The 22,667-nt window shown below is 33.9% G+C and overlaps 1 protein-coding gene across 1 annotated transcript; it reads left to right on the plus strand.

Annotated features, from left to right (window-relative positions):
* Positions 1 to 8,628: 8,628 nt before the first annotated feature.
* Positions 8,629 to 9,915, plus strand: LOC111388063 (probable aquaporin TIP3-2). The gene is made up of 3 exons (XM_023012727.1): positions 8,629 to 8,862; positions 8,940 to 9,190; positions 9,367 to 9,915. The coding sequence occupies exons 1-3, from the start codon at positions 8,733 to 8,735 to the stop codon at positions 9,754 to 9,756; spliced, it is 771 nt and encodes a 256-aa protein (XP_022868495.1). The 5' UTR covers positions 8,629 to 8,732; the 3' UTR covers positions 9,757 to 9,915.
* Positions 9,916 to 22,667: the final 12,752 nt, after the last annotated feature.

Raw genomic sequence — 22,667 nt, forward strand, 5'->3', positions numbered from 1 at the left:
TTCTCTCTCTCTCTCTCTCTCTCTCTCACTCACTCTCTCTCCCCCTTTTTTCTTCTTTTTCTCTCTCCTTTTTTCTTTCTTTCTACCACTAAATTGTGTGAATTTAAAGTGTACAATAAAAATGTATTTATAGGTGTGATAATGATAATGATCTACTTATAATTTTAATAGAATTTAAATTAGACTCTTAACAAACAACCTTATCAAATAAAATTCTAATTACACCACGATAATATTCTAGTATAAATATGTTAAAGTTATAAATTTATCTAAACACCTTTATATTAAATAATCCGATAATAATTCAATATATTTTCAAATATTAAACTCTAGTTTCATTAAAAATCTAATTTTCAAATTATAAGTATGATAAAACTCTAAACTTGTCTAAATACTTTCATATCAAATAATTCAACAATAATTTAATAAATATCCCAAACTTAATTTTATATGAAACTCATAATTTTTTTTTTTGGGGTATTATAGAACATATCTTAATTTATTGAGAATAATTTCTTATTACTAGATCTTAATTTCGGATCTTGAATCTTGAAAATAAACTTGCAATCTCTTCTTGGTTGGTTTCTTGATTCTTGATCTTGATTGTGGGTTTATGGATCTTCATCTCCAATATGGTTGTTTTTTTTTTTTTTTTTGACACAAAGAATGATAAATTACATATGAATTTAGGACCATAATCCTATATATAGCTTTCAAATATATTTCGTCCATCATGTAACATAATTATAAAGGAATCTAATTACTATACATGCCCACGCTTTATTTAGATGTCCCAAGCCCAATAATTTAATTCTTTGTTAGATCATTTTAATTTTAAAATTAACTTTAAGATATCGTTTATATACAATTAAATACATGTGTAGGCCCACATGACAAATTAATAATTTTCCCAACAACTCCCCACTTGGACCACATATATTACCTTATAAACGTGTATAACTTTATGAACTCAAAACTTTTGCTATCATAATCAAAGGCATTTCCGAACAATCTCATCCATCAGTTATGTCAATATAGAATCAAAGTGGCATATGTTACAAGTAATATAACTAAACCCATCAATGGTCACGTATATTAATACAATCAAACGACATAGATCAAGTGTGGATATGTAGCATGAAAATTACATGCATTGTGATTCAAACATGCCTATTTCCAACTGGTTCTATCTTATTTTTTTAATGAGATCAAACCAAAACTTTAAATAGAGTGAAAATAACTGAATACTTTATTTCAGTAGAATAAACCGAATATCTATAAGAATAAAATGTGCCTAAATCAGACAAAAACCAAATACAAACTCCTATTTGACTACCATAACATCAAAAGATGTAACACTTAGACAAGCAGTATGTTCATGAAAGACCAAAGTGATAGCCCTTTAGTAAGCAGATCCACAATCATGGAGTTTGTCCCAAGCTCTATAGAAATCTAATCACTCTGAATTCCTTTCTTAACAACTGGGAACTTAATATTTATAAACTTTGATATCATCAAGCTCCTGTTGGAATACAATATTGCTATTGTCATAATTAACTTAAGTGGTCTTTCAATTCAATCTAAAATGTGCAACCTAGTGACAAAATTTTACAGTCATATTCCATAATTAGAATCAAAATATCCAATGATTTCCAATTGATCTTATTTTCTATATGTGATAATGTAATCACTAGTTCTCTTTAGATACTAAAAAACCCGCTGCTTACTTTTGAAATATCCATCCTAAAATTGATTGAATATTTGCTTAGCATTCGAATAATGAATGGCATATCCAGACTATGCAAACCTTAGCATACATTAAACTCTCAACTGCTGAAGCATAGGAAATTTTCTATATTTTATTTTCTTTAAGTGTATACTTGGAGCATTAGTTGATACTGATCTTGTATCATTTGGTAATAGAGGTATAATCTAATTTACAATCTTGCATCCTAAATCTCTTGAGAACCATTTAGCTCTATTGTAATATCTAAAAGTACCTCGAAAATGATCCCCGATGTTTTTGTATTCTTAATACAAAAGAATTGTCGCCAAGATCCTTCATTTTAAAATTTCTTGACTGAAATTTCTTCATTTCGGGCCATAAACCTATATCATTGCACAAAAGTAGTATGTCATCGACATACAACACTAGGAAAATATACTTACTCTACTGACCTTGTGGTATACACAATCATCAATTGTATTCATCTCAAAATGAAACGAGATAATTATTTGATGAAGTTTGTGATATCATTGACGGGAAGCCTACTTAAGCTCATAGGTAGATTTCTCTAATTTGTAAACCATCTGACGAGCTGAAGATCAAAATGTGTTTCAAGTGCCATAATAGTCCTACAAGAGTCTTTCATAGAAACCCAAGAAAAAGTCTCTTTAAAGTCAATGCACTCCTTTTGGGTAATGCTATTTACTACAAGACGAGTCTTATATCTCTCCACATCACCCTTCAAATCCCTCTTAGTTTTAAATATCAATTTACAACCAATGAGATTTTCACCTTCAGTTAATGGGATGAGTTCCCAAATGTCATTATCAATCTCTTTATTCATGACACTAATCCACTTTTGAGATTATTTCTTTGAATTTCTTGATGAAAGTTGATTGATTCGATCTTCCTTCACCAATACAATACCATCCTTATTTTCTTAGAGAAATATTATAAAATTATCTAAATTGCGTTTCTCTTTTTTTTTTTAGTGGGTCTCTTGAGTTTATTCTTCTGAAACAATCTTTTGATTGTGTATATGTTTTCGTAATATTGTCTTGATTCAAAATTTCTTCTTGAGCAATAACTAGAGCAAGAATTTGTTTATGATCTCGATCATTGTCAATTACAACAAAATAGATATATACATATTCTTCGTTCAAGACAAAATCTTTAATCTTATAACCTTATCTTCCAACGCAAACTCTACATCCTCAAGGAATTCGACATTTTTAGTTTCGAGAATTGATATGATAGTGGGATTTTAAAATTTGTAACCCCTTGGCCTTTCAAAGTATACAATAAATTAATAACTGACAATTCTAGAGTCCAGTTTTATTTTCAATGGCCTATGGGGCCTTACCTTAATTGGACAACCCCAAATATATAAGTTCTTCAAATTAGGCTTCTTGATTGTTCAAACCTTGTAAGGGGTTTTAACAGTTGCTTAACTTGGAATTTTATTGAGAATATAAGTTGCAATCTTTAGTGCTTCAACATAGAGAGATTCTGGTATACTGTGAGATAATTCCACATTTCCCTAAAAATTTAGCAAAAGATATTGGACGTTTTTCTCCTTATCCGTCATATCTTTCATAGTATTCGTTAGTGTGATAAGATCTTACTTGTTTAATTTTTTTACTGGGATGATTTTCAACCTCAATCTTATAAGCCTTGAACTTGTCCAATAAATTGAGATTCCTTATGAATGAGATACAGATAGCCACAATGAGAAAAACCATATATGAAAATAGTAAATGATTGTTGACCATTCTAATAAGTTGAATGGAATGGGCCATAGATATCCATATAAATTTCCAAGATGTTCAAAATTCTATTGGCACATAATCTCCTTATATTTGTTTGTTCCCCCTTAATGTAATTATCCAAACGGTTAAGTCTAAAAAATTAAGAAGATCAAGAATTCCTTTTGATACAAGTTTTTCCATTTGCTTTTAAGAAATGCAGTAATCGGTGTAATAAAGCAAGGGAAGAGGAGCATATAAGTCAGGCTACTTAATTAATGTGTGACCTAAACATTTAAGTCATAACGAACCGGAATTCGCATGAGTTAATTTATGTTTAATGACATGCGAATTCACATATATTGTTTCTTTATAAGAGGCAACCGTATTAAGTAATATAGGTTATCAACCGTATTAAGTAATATAGATTATCAATGTTCACATAATGAAAAGGTTTATATTTGTCACATATTTATTATCACTAGTGTGCAAATAATTTAACCAAATATTAACCTTCATTTAATTTAGACAAGATGTTTTATTTCAGTACCATATTGTTTCAATTAATTTATTTTAGAAAATTAGTAATCCAAAATAAATTATAAATACCAATATTTGAAATTGATTGTCCTTAATTCTTACCTTTTAATATTATTTTATAATTTTATAACTTTGTGTTTCAAGGGAAAAAAAAAAGGAAAGGTAAAAAAAATCGGACAGCACTTCGGCGTTGAGGCGTCGCCTTTATTGCTAGCAGCCACGCTACAATTTTTATTTTTTTACATCGCCCAATGCTCATTTCATTGTAGTCGCAAACCTTGACTTGATCCATAAAGAAAACAATTGGAGAAAACTTCAAATTGATCAATTGATAAATCAATCAAAAAGGTAAAACAGAAGCGATAGCCGTTGCAGTGGGTAAAATGCATGATATCTAATTTTAACTCCAAGCCCTTTTTTCTTCTCACAAAATAAATAGCTGTCATGTCAACATCAGCTAGTGACACAGTAACGTGTCCGAGCCCCTATTTGAGCAGCATAATATATAATGAATTGCTTGCTATTATGGCCAAAACCAGTTGCCTGAGTTCAACATTTGTCAAATAGTGAAATAAGTGCAAAGTTGAGAAAGTATTAATTTATCACGTGAGCCGACATATGAATTAATTTTGTATAAGTATTATTTTAAAGTTAAATTCAAAATTAAAGTGATCTAATAAAGAATTAAGTAATTAGCCTAAAGCGGGTTAGATTATATGCGTAGAGTCCGATTCTTTTAGAATCGTATTTCATGATGAGCGAAATATATATAAAAACTATATATATGGTTATGATTCCCAATTCATATGTAACTTTTCATTCTTTTTATCATTCCATAAACACAAGAATCAATAGAGAAGGCATATAGAAGATGAAGATCCAAAACCCCTAATAAAAAAAGAATTCAAGAATTAAAAAGAATAATTCAAGAATCCATAATCAAGAATAAAGATTTGGAAGACAAGATTCAAAGATTATAATTCAAGATTTAATATTCTTGATATAAATCAATGGATCAAGATATGTTTCATTTTAATTATTTTTCTTGGTGATTTGACATGGAGATCTTGGCAATTGGGAAAATACTTATAAACTTTAAAATTCATAAATATTCAACAAGTAGTATCAGAGTCAATTTATGTTAAACCATTGAGGTTAAAGGATATTTTTGGGATCTGAATTTAAAGCCTAAATTCTCAAAAAGGGTAAAATTTTAGCAATTAAAATTCAAATCATGGTATTAAATTTGCTTTTAGAATAACTAATTTTTCAAACTAAATTAATTGAAGCAATATGTTACCAAAGTAACCCCTCTTATCTAGATTGATTTATTTGGAATATTATGAGGGTTGTATTTGTAATTCATGTGGATATTCATCGACCTAAAGGAAGGTAAATCTTTGGCCGAATTACATACACATTTGTGGTAATAAATATGTGACAATTATAAAGTGAACAACAAATTGGTTCAAAGATATGTTTATTATTTGACATATTTTATTGTCGATATTTGATTGCTATGCCAAGAGTACCACTTATAAGTTAGTATTTCTGTCCAAAGATTAAATATCAATATTGTGCTTGGTATCTTCTAATGGGATTTACCATTATTTGAATTTATTAATTGTTTAATATGTATTCTAATGTGAACACATTTCTTTGATTTGTTCTCTATTCAGTTAACTCTTCCACTTCTACAATATTCATCAACATCAACTCTATTCTTGTGCTAAATGGAACCAACTTTAAGGGTTGGAAAGAGAATGTTTAGATCGTTCTTGGTTGCACGGACTTAGACTTTGTGATTAGGACTAAGCAACCCGCTGCACTTACAGATAAAAGTTTTGTTGATGAAAAACAAGGACTTTGATAAGTGGGATTGTTCAAACCATATGAGTCTTATGATCATGAAGCTTGATATTCCAGAATCATTTAGGGATGCTGTGCTTGATGAGGTAGCTATTGTCAAGGAATTTCTTAATGAAATTGAAAAATGCTGTGTAAAAAGCGATAAGGCCGAAACTAATACATTCTTGGGAACTTAGTTTCACTAAGGTATAAAGGTAAAGGAAATATTTGGGATTACATCACGGAGATGTCTTATATTGCTTCAAAACTGAAAGCACTAAAGCTTGAACTATCTAATGATTTGCTCATGCATTTGGTTTTGATTTTTCTTCTTGTACAATACAATCAATTCAAGGTCAGTTGTCAAAAGGAGAAGTGGACTCTAAACGAGCTCATTTCATACCATGTGCAAGAAGAAGAAAAGCCGAAGCAAGACAGGATTGAAAGTGCTCACTTGGTTAGTATCTCTAAGGATAAGTTCAAGAAAAGAAACAATAAGAAAGCTACACCCAATCCATTTCAAAAGAAACAGTAAAAGCCTGAAAATGATGAATCATCTGGCTATTACTTTTGTGGAATCCCAGCTGACCTGAAAATGGATTATACCAAAAACCACGCTTGGTGTGTAAAGAAAGGTACTTTTTCACTTTGTTTTGTTTTGAGGTTAATTTAGCTCCACTACTTATAAAAGTGTGTCTATGCAAGGTTGTTTGAATAGCTGAAAGCTAAATGATGCTGAAAAATTCAGTGGACAATGGCAAATCAGTTGAAGTTGAAGCTATACGGACTTTCAATTATTATTAAAGACTTAATTTTATTTGAATTTCAAAGAGATTTTTCTTGTATCGTCTTTTAGATGGAATTTGGTTTCTATTTTTTTATTGGACAAATTCGATTATTCTTGTTTATTTGGAAATAATAAATTTAGTCTTTTCTTGATTCAAATCTTGTGGGTACCAGTTCTTTATCTGGATGTGATAATCTATACTTGTTTAATTTGAATGTCTCTTATAATGAAACCTTATATGTAAATTCATGAGGTAGTAAATATAATTAACCAATGAGAATTTTGCATCATCATGGCACAAGCGTTTAGTTCACAGTTCTCGAAAGAGGATTGAAAAGCTTGCATTAGAAGGAATTATTGATCCCTTCCATTTTTTAGACTTAAGCTCTTAATTGTATTAAGGGAAAACAAAAGTAACGAAATTAGGTGTCAATAGAACTTCGAACGTCTTCGAACTAATTCATATGGATATCTAGGAAACATTAACGTTGGTTTCCTTGAATGGTCAATAGTCATTTATTACATTCATAGACGATTATTCTCGCTATGGCTATCTATATCTCATTCATGAAAAATTTAAATCATTGGATATGTTTAAGGATTATAAGGCTGAAGTTGAAATCCAACTCGGTAAAAGAATAAAGCATGTTAGATTTGACCATGGTGGTGAATATTATTATAGATATGATGGATAGGAGAATAACGTCTAGAACCTTATGTTAAATTTTTAGAGGAATGTGAAATCATCACTGCAAAAAAGTTATTAGCAACATTCAAAAAACGCTGCAAAAATGTTATTGGCAACGTTCAAAAAATGCTGCAAAAAGACTATTTGCAACGTTTAAAAAATGCCACAAAAAGACTATTCGCAACATTAAAAAAAGCTGCAAAAACATTATTCACAACGTTCAAAAAACGTTGTCGTATCCTTCTACTCTACGACAACAACGAGATTTGCAGCATACATCCGAATGTTGTAAAAGGTCTTTGGCGACATTTTTTTGAATGTTGCGAAAGGCTGTTTTTGTTGTAGTGTCCTATTTTTATTTTTATTTTTTTAGTATAATTGGAATGGATTTTATAGAAAACCATAGAGTCCGTTCAAATTTAAAAGGTTTGTTGTTGATTTTTACACTACCAGTAGCTGTAATAGTGCAAAAAACAGAAAATAAAAATCTTGATCTGATAATGCTAGATTTTACATTCCATTTTGAGACGAGGCCTAAAAATACTAACCATGCGTTGAATAGCATTAAGAAAAAGAAAAAAATGAAAAAAGAGAAGAAAATGAAAAGAAAGTCTTGATATGGTTCAAGTTTTATGTATCAAAAACATTGCGTTCTAGTGTTAAATTTCGTCATTTTGTCATGATCTATCACTTATTGTCTTCCAAACTTATGTAAATATCTTCGTTGACAGCCCGTATTGTTACTGATCTTCCACAACGAAAATGATAAAACTAGGATTACAGCAATATCATTAAATTAAAATGCTAAAACTAGTGGATGTGTTTTTTCTTTTATTTTAACATTTTTATGATGTAAAGTAAGAATACGATAGCATGCCATATAACAATACTTTAGCTCCTATTTGTCGGGATTAAAATCAAATTTTTAGTGAATTTTGATAAAAATTAATTAAATGAGTAGTTAAAAAGGTATAGATCCCACAAAATATATGGTTAAAATTATTTGTTAATTTTAATGTAAATTAAAATTTGTATTTGAATTTCCAACCAATTCAAAATCAAACTGAATTTCACCAAATTGAAATTAATTATAAATAATTATGAGCGTTTGTGGATTGGTATCAAGAATTTAAATGGATAAAATCCTATGCCGAATGGAAGCAAGAAACGGTGTTGCACTAATAAGCCAACGCATAGGCGTACGTGGCATCATTCCTGCACTCCATCGTCCAAGTGTCCCCTAAATTTGGACTAATATAATGCACTCCTATTTCTTCATCTACATTAACTCTTCATTCACCTAAGATATCAGTTCAGTTGATGAAGATTTTCTCTTGCTAGCTAATTAGGGTTTTTGCTGAACTTGATTGAGTAAGAAAGAACCAGATAAATAAAACTATGCCTCGCGGGTACACTTTTGGTAGGGCAGAAGAAGCCACTCACCCCGACTCTGCCAGGGCGACCTTGGCTGAGTTCCTGTCGACCCTCGTCTTCGTATTTGCCGGAGAGGGCTCCATCCTTGCCCTTGGTACGTAATTTTGTACTTCAGAAACGTCCTAACTAATATGCATAATTTTATGTTCTCAACTTGTATTAATGTTGCAGATAAGATGTATAGGGAGACAGCTTTAGGAGCATCGAGCCTGCTGGTTATCGCCCTCGCCCACGCCCTCGCTCTGTTCGCCGCTGTGGCTTCAAGTATGAACGTCTCTGGCGGGCACGTTAATCCTGCTGTCACTTTTGGTGCACTTGTTGGTGGGAGAGTCTCCGTGCTACGTGCCATTTTCTATTGGATTGCTCAGATTTTGGGTGCTGTTGTAGCTTCTCTCTTGTTGTGGCTAGCGACTAATGGTTTGGTAAACAAATTAAGAAAAAGAAAACCCACTTAGCTCAATTAGTTACTTGCATGTCGTAGCACATACTTGTGTTTATATGTAACCGGATTGATTTCAATTTTTGAAGTTTGTGGTTCTATATATGTTATATACGTTTAAGAAAGTAACTTTTAAGCATGTGGTGATTGTGGTCGCAGAAGCCGCAAGGATATTCCGTGGCGGCTGGAGTAGGAGAGTGGAACGCTTTGGTGATGGAGATAGTGTTGACATTTGGACTGGTCTATACGGTGTACGCGACTGCGATTGATCCAAAGAGGGGAAGTTTGGGAACTATTGCACCTCTTGCGATAGCCTTCATATTTGGGGCTAATGTGCTGGTTGGAGGGCCTTTCTCAGGAGCATCGATGAACCCTGCTCGGGCTTTTGGGCCTGCACTGGTAGGGGGGAGGTGGAGGGACCACTGGATCTACTGGTTGGGACCGTTGCTTGGTGCGGCCCTGGCCGGAGTTATATACGAGTTTGGAATGATACAAGCGGAGACCCCTCACCACACACATCACCAGCCTTTGGCTCCAGAAGATTACTAGTTTACTTGTTGGTTTCTTGAATAAAAGAAAAGTGTACTTGGCATGTTTGGGTTTAAATCGTTTTTCTGACTTTGGTTTGGTGTAATATTGTAATTTGATGCATTTGTAAGTTGCGAAACATTTTGATAGCTAATAATCGATGCGGCCTTTTCATTCGCCTCTTAATTTGCTGCTAGTTGTGAATTCTGCTATTATAAATTAGTTCGTGATGCCAAAAAAATTTAGACTTCATAAATTAATTAATAAATGGTGAAACTGCATTTTCAATGTGGTACCACTTATTATCTTTTAATCTATTAATTACCGAAATTAACTAATCTCATAATTATTTGAAGAATCTATTTATTGAAGGTTGAATTTAAAATGTAACGAGATGACTCAGAAACTTCAATTTATTTAAATGCTAAGAGCATCAGATTCACCATAATTAATACGATTTAATTCCTTTTACAACATTATTGGCGGTATAAATTCACGTAGACGGTTGAATCACTCCAATTTATTTGATATTCGTTTGCTACTCACATACGAGAAGCAGCAGCAGTCCACGTATCTCCACTGCTTTCTCATGTCGTTGCAACCTTTTTCAGTTATCTTTCCATTATATCATTCAAATTTTGTATTTCCAGCAATACTAGGAGTCAGCTTAGGCAAATCTGTTGCAATCATTTTGCATAAATAGTGATGATACATGAAAAGCAAGGTAAGATTTTTTCTTCCTTTAATATTCCGTAATTATTAACTAATTGCTGCTGCCTTCATTCTTCAGCCAACACCACCATGACTACAGCCAGCAGCACTACTCCCATGCCAGTAATTCACAACACATATGAACCAAACACCTTTCTCATTACTAGCAATGTTTCTGCCCAATGTAGGAGAATTGTTACCTCTATAATCACAGGATCTTTCAGTTTGGATAATCAAAAGTATGTAACTAAAGAGGAAGCGTACCTAAATCAGACATTGTTAATTGCAACAATTAAATCTTGTGGTTTTGTCTTTCAAATAAACACGCAACCCTTAATTCTCTCTGGTGATGGGAGACAGAATAGAATGAGCAATGCACACGTGATATGGGGCCATAACCATATTTATATATTAACGCCATTTGACCTAATTCGGCTCACTGTAGAATTAGAAACTTGGGCTGAGTCTCTACACATAAAGACCTACACTTTAATTGGATGCATTAAAACCCAAAATGATGAAATCTTATTAGATCACTTTTAAACGGGCTTAACCAAATTTAATAGCTTTTAATTCAATATACAATAAATTACACATATAAGTCCATATGATCGTTTAAAAATTCCTTACAATCTACCACTTGGGTTATATGTGTCACCTTATGATTGTGTATTAAACATAGCCTTATGAGTATTTAAAATTTTGCTATCATTACTGAATGCATCCTCAAACAATCCGGTCCATCAATTATATCAACATAGGATCAAAACGGCTTATCTACTTTCATCTAACTAAACCCATTAATGGTCACATATATCAATATAACTGAATGACATGGATCAAGCATGGATGTGTAGCATGAAATTACATGTGATGTAATTTGTAACATGCCTATTTCCAATTGGTCCACTTTAATACCTTAGTGAGATCATTTTCAAACAAGTTGAGAGATAATAAACAAAAACTTTATAACTGAAAATAACTTTAACTATAAAATATATCCAAAATAACAGTATATGGATCCAATATGAAAAGCAAAAATAAAAATTTCCACTGAAACTAGATATTTTCAAGAGACATTATACCCATCTGAGTAGTGTGCTCATGAAAGACCTTTGGTATCAATCCCTGAATAAGCAGATTTGCAACCATGGAGTTTGTCCCAATATGATTAATGACACTGTTCACGAAATTATTTCTTTCGATTTAAAATTACCGCAAGTATACGGTTCGTTAACAAGTAATAAAGTGGCTTAAATGAGTCCGAATATCGTCTCACAGATATTGATTAGTTCAATTTTATCTATCGTCGCCTTAACCGAAACTAAATTACTAAAGTGGATGTGAACCTAATTAAAACCCTAATTTTGGAAAGAAAACCTAATTATGCAATTTTTATGATTGACTTAAATTAAATATGCAAAGCAATATTTTTTTTAACACTCTAGAATGAAATCAAATGTTGAAAACGTACGTTTATTGTAATCAATAAAAATTAAATACACTAGGATCACGATTTCCCATGCAATTATCACTTTAAAACCCTAGTTTCACAATGTGACAACACACTTCAATTGTAAGGAATCAATGTTCCTAAGTCTATCCAATACTTTCTCTTAAGATGTATTGACCCTATCTCTACACACCACCGGCCTATATTTCTATGACAAGTGCATATGTAAAAATGCATGCGATTTTATGAACACTTAAAGATTCATGTAAAGCATAGCGGTATATTTCTATCCCCTATCGGACCCGACGATGATTTATATTTTGTCGAACCTATTCCAATTTTCTCGAATGCAAGTATAAATCACCCAAACTCACACAATTACGGGCCCTTAATTACGGAAAAAATAATTGCATATAAATCATTCAAATCAATAGAAATATATCTTAATGTCAAATTGCAAAACTAGAAAATTAAAGATCAAATTACATGGTACATCGATCTCCTAGCACATGAAAATCTAGCCTAACATGGTTAAAATAAAAGAATACATCATATTTTGGATAAAAGGTATCACTGAGTTATGAGATCTTGAGAAATCTTGAAGCTCTTCGTATAAATCTTCATTCTTGCGCTCAAAATCCTCTCCAAGAAATGTTGTTTCTGCCTCCAATACGTTCTACCTCTCTCTGGATGTCTTTTGGTATTTATATCGCGTGAAATTATGTTACCAAAACAGTTTCAGTCGTATAAGGAAATTGCAGAATTGGCCTCCGGAGTTGTTCTATGTGACCGCATATTACATTTCTATGCGGTCACATGGAGTAAAAAAATTTGAGAAATTATTCTCGGGTGGCCTCTATGCGACCGCATAGTGCTACCAACTATGTAAAAAGTCTGTTTTGGTCCTTGAACTTTCATTCTTCTTCATTTTAGTCCCTTTACAATTCTTTCTTCTTCCAATCATCTTGTATCACTTTCGAGTTCATACTTAGCATATTTGCATTTCTGGGTTGCCTTTTAGTTCAACTTTGAATATTTGCATCCTTAGTCCTGAACTATCACTTTGCTTAATTTTAGTCATTTTTGGCTCTTTTCTATAATACTCCGAAATTTTATGCTCGTTTAAATTTCTTTTACGATAACGATTTAACTTTCAATATTCTTTTGACCATAAGAAAAAGGGGGCACCACTTTTGTGGTGGTTAATGCTAGAGGTAGCTAATGAATGTAGGCATGAAGTGCTAAATGTTGTGTATGCATGAAGTGATTATTAGTTAGTAGAAATTTAAGTCAAATTTGGATTTAAATGAAGTAGATTATTTTGTTAGCACTTCAATTGACCAAATTATTAAACTACTTTGTTGGGATTTATTTTACAATCTAAAATTGTTGAATATGTAAGTTGGATACAAGTTTAAATTTGGGATATACTTTGCTAATAATGAAAGTTAGAGGGACTAGGTTATATTATTTGGAAAATGAGAGACTTCCTTTGTAAATCTAGAATTTGTAGCCACTTATTACCCTATAATCAACCCACTTGTCATGTATCATTACCATACACTTATGCAATAGGCCAAACATGTGTACAATCGAAATTTTTTCAAGTTTTACGGTAAGATACTTTCCATGCTTAAGGGATATGATTTCATGGTAATATTTATACTTAAGTTATGCATGAAAAGCCATAATATGCATATGATGGACAAGTCCACAAAGTTAGATATCTATTTATGCCTTAGGACAAGTCCGAAGGGCACCGACAAGCCGGAAGGTGCAAATATGTGTTTGATTGCATTTTTTGTATAATATTAACATGATAAAATCCAAGCATGGTATCTTACTGAGTATTCCTTATACTCATAGTATTCTATTCTAAATTTTCAGATCCATGATCGTTGGGTTGATGGAAGTTAGCTGGCATAAGTGATGATGGGTTAAGGACAAAGATGTTTTGCATCAAAAGTTTCCTTTTATATGTTTTGTTCGATGACTGCTTTCCATCTGTTTTTCTTATGGTATTATATAAAAACATGTACATGACATGATGTAATATGATATTAAAAGAAAATTTTGTAATCACATCTTTCATGTTATGTTAAGAGACATTTTACAGTTTTTTTTCTTGCAAGTGATGAAATAGGCAGAAACGGAACAGTTTTGGGGTCAACTTCAAAATGATATTTCCAATTCTATAAGTATCCATTTGAGACTCTAAAAATATTTCTGTGTTCCTATTTGAGTTTTCTAAATATGGCCGTAGAATTGACTCAATTTGGATATTTGTGGCCTGAGGTATAAATTTTTAAACGTCAAGGGGTCAATCTGGATTTCCTGTGTAACACTTCACTGTTTTCAGTAAAACGTCCATATCATATGATCTTGGAAATTTTTCATATTTTAGCCTAGATAGCTAATTGAAATTATCTTTCTAATGCCACAAATTTCATGTAAGACGGAGTTGGGATGAATTTTATAAAAATTGTCAAACTTGCTGCCCCAACTAACCTTGGTAGTGCCGAGTCCGTATATGTAAAGTATAATTTCTTGTCGACATGCACTTCTACCGGCTATTGAATTTTATAAGGATTATTTTACCAAATTGAAAATAAGTTTCCAATATGTAATACTTCTATTTAATAGTATTTACATGTACCAAAAGGCAGAATCTATTATGTTTAGTACGTGACCCTCAAAGCTTAAGTTTGGGGTGTCACAGCGTGGTATCAGAGCAGTTATACTTTTCTGTAAACTTTTTAAAAGAAAGTTACTGTCCTTCATCATCGAGCAAGCTAGCAACTGACTTCCAACCAACGATCAAGGTAAAAAATTTTTTTTTAATTTTATGAGTTTTCTTATGCAACGAACTGCTATATCTATGGCTAGATATAGGAATACTTTGAATCAAGTCATGGTTGAGATTATGAAGTCATAAACACTTATATCTAAATATTTATTTGAGCCTTGTAGAGTAACATAATCAATCTTTGTCCTAGTTATGGCACGAACGGTAAGAACCCCCACAAGGACAGAAGCTTGTGGTTTTGCGAAGAAGCAGAACATATTATTGGCATTTTATTATAATTATTGTATGCATCCACTCCATAGTCTCGAACAACATCTAGATTTGCTAGACTGTATTATTGAGATGTTATGGGAGATATACCATAGCTTAAGGGATAAGGTGAAGATACAGAGGTTATATGAAACTGTTCCAGAACCTTGGGCCTCAGTCATAAATGAGATTGTGCTATGGTCTGACGATGACCTTTCGTATGAGGACCTTACATATTTGCTTCGAGAAAGTTATGGAACTAGCCGTGATTTACAGCGAAACTTTAAGAAGACTATAACCTTATCCATGAATACCAGTTTACGGGCTACCAATTCTAGGCTAGATAAGGGACCGTTGGCTAAGAGTTTTTCGAGAGTTCTAGATGAAAGTTTTTCCGTACCATTACCAGATAGTTCGGAGCAAAGCACGTTAGAAGAAGACCCAGAGGAAGACCCCGATGAGGATCCAGAAGAAATAGAAGATTAGACACCATCTTATCTAGATATCTTTGGTTTTGGAATAGGATAGGATGTAATATGTACCTCTGCTTTTGAATGTATGTACCATACCTCAACATGGTTTTTGTTTGTGAAAAATAATAATGTATATATATGAAGGAAAGTTGCCTTGGCCTTTGGATTTTTTTTTTCTCAAATTAGTATTTTGTTCTGAAGTAATCCTAACCGGATGAACATTTTTTTTTCATTCAAAGGAAATGCCTTCAAAGCGCAACCACGGCAATGCTAATGCTAGTTCTAGTGGTGGCGAAGTTAATGTTGCAAACTTTGCACGAGAACTACTTGCTGTAATGCGGGAGTTGGGACAGCAACAACAAGCACCACCTTTGATGGGGCAACGAACCTTAAATCAACAAATATCAGTTGATTATCAGGAACCCAACCAACCAACTATTCAACCTCAAATAGTACCTAACTCGAAGGATTGAACTGCAATGATAGAGTAGTTTTGTAAAATGAACCCTCCATCGTTCGAGGGGAGTATGGATCCCTTAGCAGTTGAGGATTGGTTACGAGAACTAGAACATATCTTTAAATTTATAAGATGTGAAGATGCTGAAAGGGTAACATTTTCAGTGTTTATGTTAAAGAAGGGGGCTAGCCATTGGTGGGAGATGACTACTAGGTCATTAACACCTGCTGAAGAATAGGCTATAATTTGGGAGAGGTTTAAGGAACTTGTAGAAGAAAAATTCTTCCCGGCAGCTGTGAAGGATCAAAAGGAGATGGAGTTCCTCAGACTCCAGCAGGGAACCATAACCCTCATGGAATATGAACGCAAATTTGAGGAATTATCAAGGTTTGCTCCACATCTAGTGGATACTGAGGAAAAGCGGGCTAGAAGATTTGAACGTGGACTTCAACCTTATATTCGTGACATAGTGTCAGTTCTTGAGCTAGGCACTTATCGAGAAGTCCTGAAACGAGCCCAAACTATTTCTTATCAAAGAACTCAAAATGTTGGAAATCCTTACCAAGTTCAAAATTTCTCAGGTAAGAGAAAGTGGAACTTTGACAAACAGAATACCGGTAAAGGAAAAGGGAATAATGTACCAAAGAAAGGAAAGATGGATATAGTAGGAGTTAGTGGTGAAAAGCGTTGTCCTAAGTGCGATAGACCTCACAAAGGAGAATGTCTATTGGGAAAAAAGTTTGTTTCAAGTGTAGAAAATCAGGGCATTTCGCTAAAGAATGTCCCCAGTATTAGGCACAGAGGGCTGGAGATGACAAAAAAGGAAAAGCAAGAGTTTTCTCCTTATCTAGGCAAGAAGCAGAACGAGACCCTAATGTCCTCGCAGGTATCATCTCTATTTCCAATATTCCTGCAGTTGTACTTATAGATTCTGGAGCTACACATTCGTTCATTTCTTCTTCTTTTGTTGCAAAGTCTAAAGTGGAATGTGAATTCCTTTCGTATACCTTAGAAATATCTCTCCCATCTGGAAAGATACTTGTCGCTAACCAAATAGCTAGAGATCTTAGGATGGAAATTGATGGTAGAGGTATAGCGGTAGATCTAATTCCATTAACGATAAAAGACTTTGATGTTATCCTTGGTATGGACTGGTTGTCTAAAAACTATGCAACTATTCATTGTACCGAGAGAATGGTGGTTTTTCGAAGACCGGGCAAGGAAGAGTTCTGTTTTGTGGGAACTGAGGCAAATACATCGTCTCATATAGTGTCAACAACTTAAATTGAAAGGATGACGAGAAAGGAATTAGGTCAAAGATTTCTAGTATCGATGACCGATATTAAACAAGGTAAGTTGTCAGTTGAGGATGTTCAAATAGTTCGATACTATAAAGATGTTTTTTCAGAAGACCTTCTAGGTGTACCACTAGACAGGCAAGTAGAGTTTACCACCGATTTGGTACTAGAAGCAACACCTATTTCAAAGGCTCCATATCGTATGGCACCGTTGGAACTACAAGAGCTGAAGGTACAGTTGAAGGAGCTTCTTGATAAGGGTTTCATTAGACCAAGTGTATCACCTTGGGGTGCACCTGTGTTATTTGTGAAAAAGAAGGATGGAACAATGAGGCTGTGCATTGACTATCGAGAATTGAATAGCCTCACTATCAAAAATAAATATCCACTTCCTAGAATAGAAGATTTGTTTGACCAGCTTAAGGGGGCTACAGTATTTTCAAAGATCGATCTAAGATCAGGATATCACCAATTGAAAATTAAGTCAGATGATATCCCTAAGACGGCTTTTAGGACGCGTTGTGGTCACTATGAATTTCTATTGATGCCTTTTGGATTAACTAATGCCCCGGTAGTATTTATGGATTTAATGAACGGAGTATTCCATGAATACTTAGACCAATTTGTTATAGTTTTCATTGATGATATCTTAATCTATTCGAAGAATAATGAGGAACACGAGAAACGTCTCATGATTGTCTTAGAAACTCTAAGAAAAGAGAAGCTTTATGCCAAATTCAAGAAATGTGAATTCTGGTTGGATAAAATAGGTTTTCTAGGGCACGTAATCACAGCACGAGGAATTGAAGTAGATCCAACTAAAGTGGAAGCAGTAAATAATTGGGTAAGACCAACCAATGTTAGAGAAATACGTAGTTTCTTGGGATCTAAGGAGTATGTTTTGGTGGAGAAATATGAAACGGTGCATAGGTCTTTTTGTCAGGAGGTGCATGACTTGTCAACAAGTGAAAGCCAAACATCAAAGGCCATATGGATTGTTGGAACCATTAACAATTCCACAATGAAAATGGGAGCATATAACTATGGATTTTGTCATGGGTTTTCCAAAATCAGCGAGGGGAAATGATGCTATGTGGGTTATAGTGGATCAGTTAACAAAGTCAGCTCATTTTCTACCTGTAAGAATGAATTTTAGTATGGATCAATACGCGCGGTTATACATCAAAGAGGTCATCCGTTTGCATGGTATCCCAGCTTCAATTGTATCAGATAGAGATCCAAGATTTACCTCAAAATTTTGGAAAAGTTTGCAAGAAGCTATGGGAACCAAGTTAAATTTCAGCACAGCTTTTCATCCACAAACTGATGGACAATCGAAGAGGACTATACAGACTTTGGAGGATATGTTGCGTGCATGCGTCCTTGATTTAGGGGGCAGTTGGGAAAATTATGTACCACTGGTAGAGTTTGCCTATAATAATAGCTATCAAGCTACGATAAAGATGGCACCTTACGAAGCTCTTTATGGTAGAAGATGTAGAGCTCCCCTGTATTGGGATGAAGTAGGTGAACGAAGAGTTTTAGGACCCGAAATATTTGAAGAAACTAGGCGAGCGGTTGATAAAATAAGAGCTAGAATCAAGGCAGCCCAGGATCGACAAAAAAGTTATGCCGATAAAAGGAGAAAAGATTTGGCATTTAATGTTGGTGATAAAGTTTTCTTAAAAGTGGCACCGATGAAGGGAGTTCTTCGTTTTGGGAAGAAAGGAAAACTTCGACCAAGATTCGTAGGTCCTTTTGAAATTTTACAGAAAGTTGGAAATGCAGCCTATCGAATCGCTCTACCACCGGATTTGTCAGCAATTCATGATGTGTTCCACGTGTCAATGCTTCGGCAATATGTGTCAGATCCAAGTCATGTGGTTAGTTATCAACCATTGGATATCAAACAAAATATGACATATAATGAAAAACCAGTAGCAATATTGGACCGCAGAATCCAACAATTACTCCTGAATTCCACCATTTCCATAGAAACACCTACATTGCATGAATTCAATGAGATTAAGTCACAATTTAAATATTTTGCTCGTAATTAAGTCGTATTTGTGATCTAAATAAGTGTGCAAAAACACACTTATCAGACATCTGTCCACTCTGAACTCTTTTTTAACAGCCAGGAACTTGATCTCTATATGTTTTGATTTTGTTGAGCTCCTGTCGTTATTGAAATACAGCACTGCTGATTTATTGTCACAAAATATCTTGAGCAGTCTTTTTATATTGTCTACAATGCGCAGCCCAGTGACAAAATTACGCCATCATATTCTACGATTTGATGTCCCATAACACGCTATAAACTCCTCTGCCATGGTGGAAGTAGCGATGAGTGTCTGCTTAGCACTCTTTTATGAAACAGTACCTCCAGTAAGCAGGTAAATATAGCCTAAAGTGATCTCCTACTATCTTCACATCCCGTGAAATCGAAATCAAAACAACCGATGATCTCCAACTGATTTGATCTCCTGTACGTGAGCATGTAGTCTTTTATTCTCAGTAAATACCGTATGATCTATTTGGGTAATTTCTAATGATCCATTCCCAGGTTACTTAAATATCTTCCTAGCATCCCAACAATGTACGTTATAGCAGGACGTGTACAAATCTGAGCATACATCAGACTCCTTATAGCTAAAAAATAAGGAATCTTCTGCATTTCTTTAATTTCCAAGTCATTTTCAGGGCACTAACTTAAATTGAACTTGTCTCCTTTAGCCACAGGGGTGTCACCTGGTTTACAATCTTGCATGCTATATCTTTTAAGTACCTTTTTGATATAGCTCTTTTGTGATAATCCAATAATATCTAGAGAAAGATCTCGATGTATCTAAAATTCCTAATACAAAGAGGCGTCACCAAGTTCTTTCATCTCAAAATTCTTTGCTACTCTTGGTTTCATGCAACAAGTCTATATCGTTGCTGACAAGAAATATGTCATCGACATATAAAATCAGAAAAATATACTTGCTTCCACTGAACTTGTGGTATATACAATCATCGACCAAATTCATCTCGAAATCAAATGAGATGATCACTTGATGAAACTTGTAATATCATTGACGAGACGTCTGTTTGAATCCATAGATAGATTTCTTTAGCTTACAAACCATTTGATTTCCATAATTTGATACAAAGTTTTCTGGTTGTACCATATAAATTGTTTCATCAATGTCACAATTGAGAAACGCCGTCTTAACATCTATATGATGTAATTCAAGATCGAAATGCGCTACCAATGCCATTATAGTCCTAAAAAGGTCTTTCAAAGATATTGGAGAGAAAGTCTCTTTATAATCGATACCTTATTTCTGTGTCAAGCCCTTTGCGACAAGACGAGCCATATACCTTTCTACATCACCATTAAAATCCTTCTTGGTCTTGAATATCCATTTACAACCAATAGGTTTCGCACCTTCAGGCAATGGAACGAGGTCCCACACGTCATTGTCCTTGATGGACTTTATTTCTTCATTCATGGCATCGAGCCACCTTTGAGAGTTAGAACTTTCCATAGCTTGACGGAAGTTGATCGGATCATCTTCCACCATTCCAATGTCAACTTCATGTTCTTGGAGAAAGACGATGTAATCATTTGAAACCATACTTCTCCTCTCTCTAGTGGATCTTCCTAATGGCATTGGTTAATGAGGCTGTAGTATTTGTTCTTTTGGAATAATTTGTTGATTTTGAGAGGGAGATATGACATTATCTTGATCTGGATTTACTTCTTAAACAATATCAGGGATAGAAACCTAATCATTATCAATGGCAATTGGAGGAATTTCAACATATTCCTCATCAAAGACAAAGTCTATAACCCCTTCTCCCCCGCAATCTCAGCATCCTCAAAGATCCGAGCATTTTCTGCCTCAAAAATTTCCTTAGTTGTGGGATCATAAAACTTGTAACCCTGGATCTTTCAGATTATCAATAAAATAGTAACTGGTGGTCATTGCATCCAGTTCTTTTCATTTAGCTTATAGGGTCTTACCTTAGCTGGACATCCCCAACTATGTATATGCTTCAAACTAGGTTTTTTACCTGTCCAAAGCTCATAAAGGGTTTTATCAGTGGCCTTAGTTGGGACTCTGTTGAGAATATACGTTGCGTCTTTAATGCTTCACTCCAGATAGATTCTGGTAAGGTAGAATGACTAATCATACTCCTCACCATGTCCTCAAACGTTCTATTTTGTCTCTCAACAACACCATTCATAGTGGGCAAACCCGGTATAGTGTATTGTGGGACGGTATTGCATTCCTCTAGGAATTTAGCAAATGGCCCAAGACGTTGTTCACCTGAACCGTCATATCTGCCATAGTATTCAACCCTAGGTCAGATCTAATGCTTTTAATTTTTTTGTCGAGTTGGTTCTCAACTTCAGCTTTATAGTTTTCTAACACATTCAATGACTGTGATTTTTCATGAATGAGATATATGTAGCCATATCTTGAAAAGTTATTTATGAATGTTATAAAATATTTCTGAACATTCCAAGAACTCATAGGGAATGGTCCATAAACATCCATATGTATAAGTTATAAGACGTTTGAAGTCCTATTGGCTTGAAATCTCCTTTTATCGGTTTGATTTCCCTTTATATAGTTGACACACAAATCATAATCTATAAAGTCGTAAGGTTTGAGAATTTCATCAGACACAAGTCTCTCAGTTCTTCTCTTAGAGATGTGACCTAATCTCTTATGCTACAACGAGGTAGAATTCTCCCGGTTAATTTTTGCTTTACACCTCGAGTACTTATATGCAAGGATTCATTAAAAGAAGCAATTGTATCAATTAAATAAAAATTATTGTAACGTGACAAAGAATCGGGACCAACCAATTTTGAATCATGAAACAAACTGAGCTTTTCATTCCCAAATGAACAAGAATAACCATATTTGTCCAAAGTAGAAATAGAAATCAAACTTCGTCTAAAAGACAGTACACTGCATAGACACACTGATGTGAGTTATGATACCAAAATCTATCTACAATGTATGTCTAGGTACCAAAGTTAAATTAACCTCAAAACAAACCAAATTAAGAAAAATACCTTTCTTTACATGCCTTGCATGGTAATTGGTGTAGTTCTTCTTCTTATGACCAGCAACTCCACAGAAGAAACAAGCAACTTCAGTTGGTTTCTTTTGTTGTTTCTTTTGTGATGCTGTACTTGCAATTTCCTTATCAATTTTCCTTTTCTTGTTCTTTTTGTCCTTGGAGGTGGTGGCTAAATGAACACTTTCTGTCTTCTCATTCTTCAATCTTTCCTCTTCCTGGATGCAGTGTGAGATGAGCTTATTAAGGGACCATGAGTCTTTTTAACAGTTGAAGCTCACCTTGATTGACTAAAGTGTGCTGGAACCAATAAGTCCTCAGAAAAATCCAACTTGAGTGCCTTTAGTTTTAAAGCATTGTGAGACATTTTCAGAATGTGCTCCTGAATGTTTCCTTTCCCTTT

The sequence above is a fragment of the Olea europaea genome, unplaced genomic scaffold (genome assembly GCF_002742605.1).
Source record: "Olea europaea var. sylvestris unplaced genomic scaffold, O_europaea_v1 scaffold452, whole genome shotgun sequence".
NCBI classification, from domain to species: Eukaryota; Viridiplantae; Streptophyta; class Magnoliopsida; order Lamiales; family Oleaceae; genus Olea; species Olea europaea.

Bases quoted from the DNA above. Each gene is read 5' to 3' on its own strand.
- LOC111388063 (XM_023012727.1), top strand. From the start codon at position 8,733: ATGCCTCGCGGGTACACTTTTGGTAGGGCAGAAGAAGCCACTCACCCC. The intron at 8,863-8,939 runs GTACGTAATTTT...TTAATGTTGCAG, and splicing joins GGGCTCCATCCTTGCCCTTG to ATAAGATGTATAGGGAGACA. The intron at 9,191-9,366 runs GTAAACAAATTA...TTGTGGTCGCAG, and splicing joins GGCTAGCGACTAATGGTTTG to AAGCCGCAAGGATATTCCGT.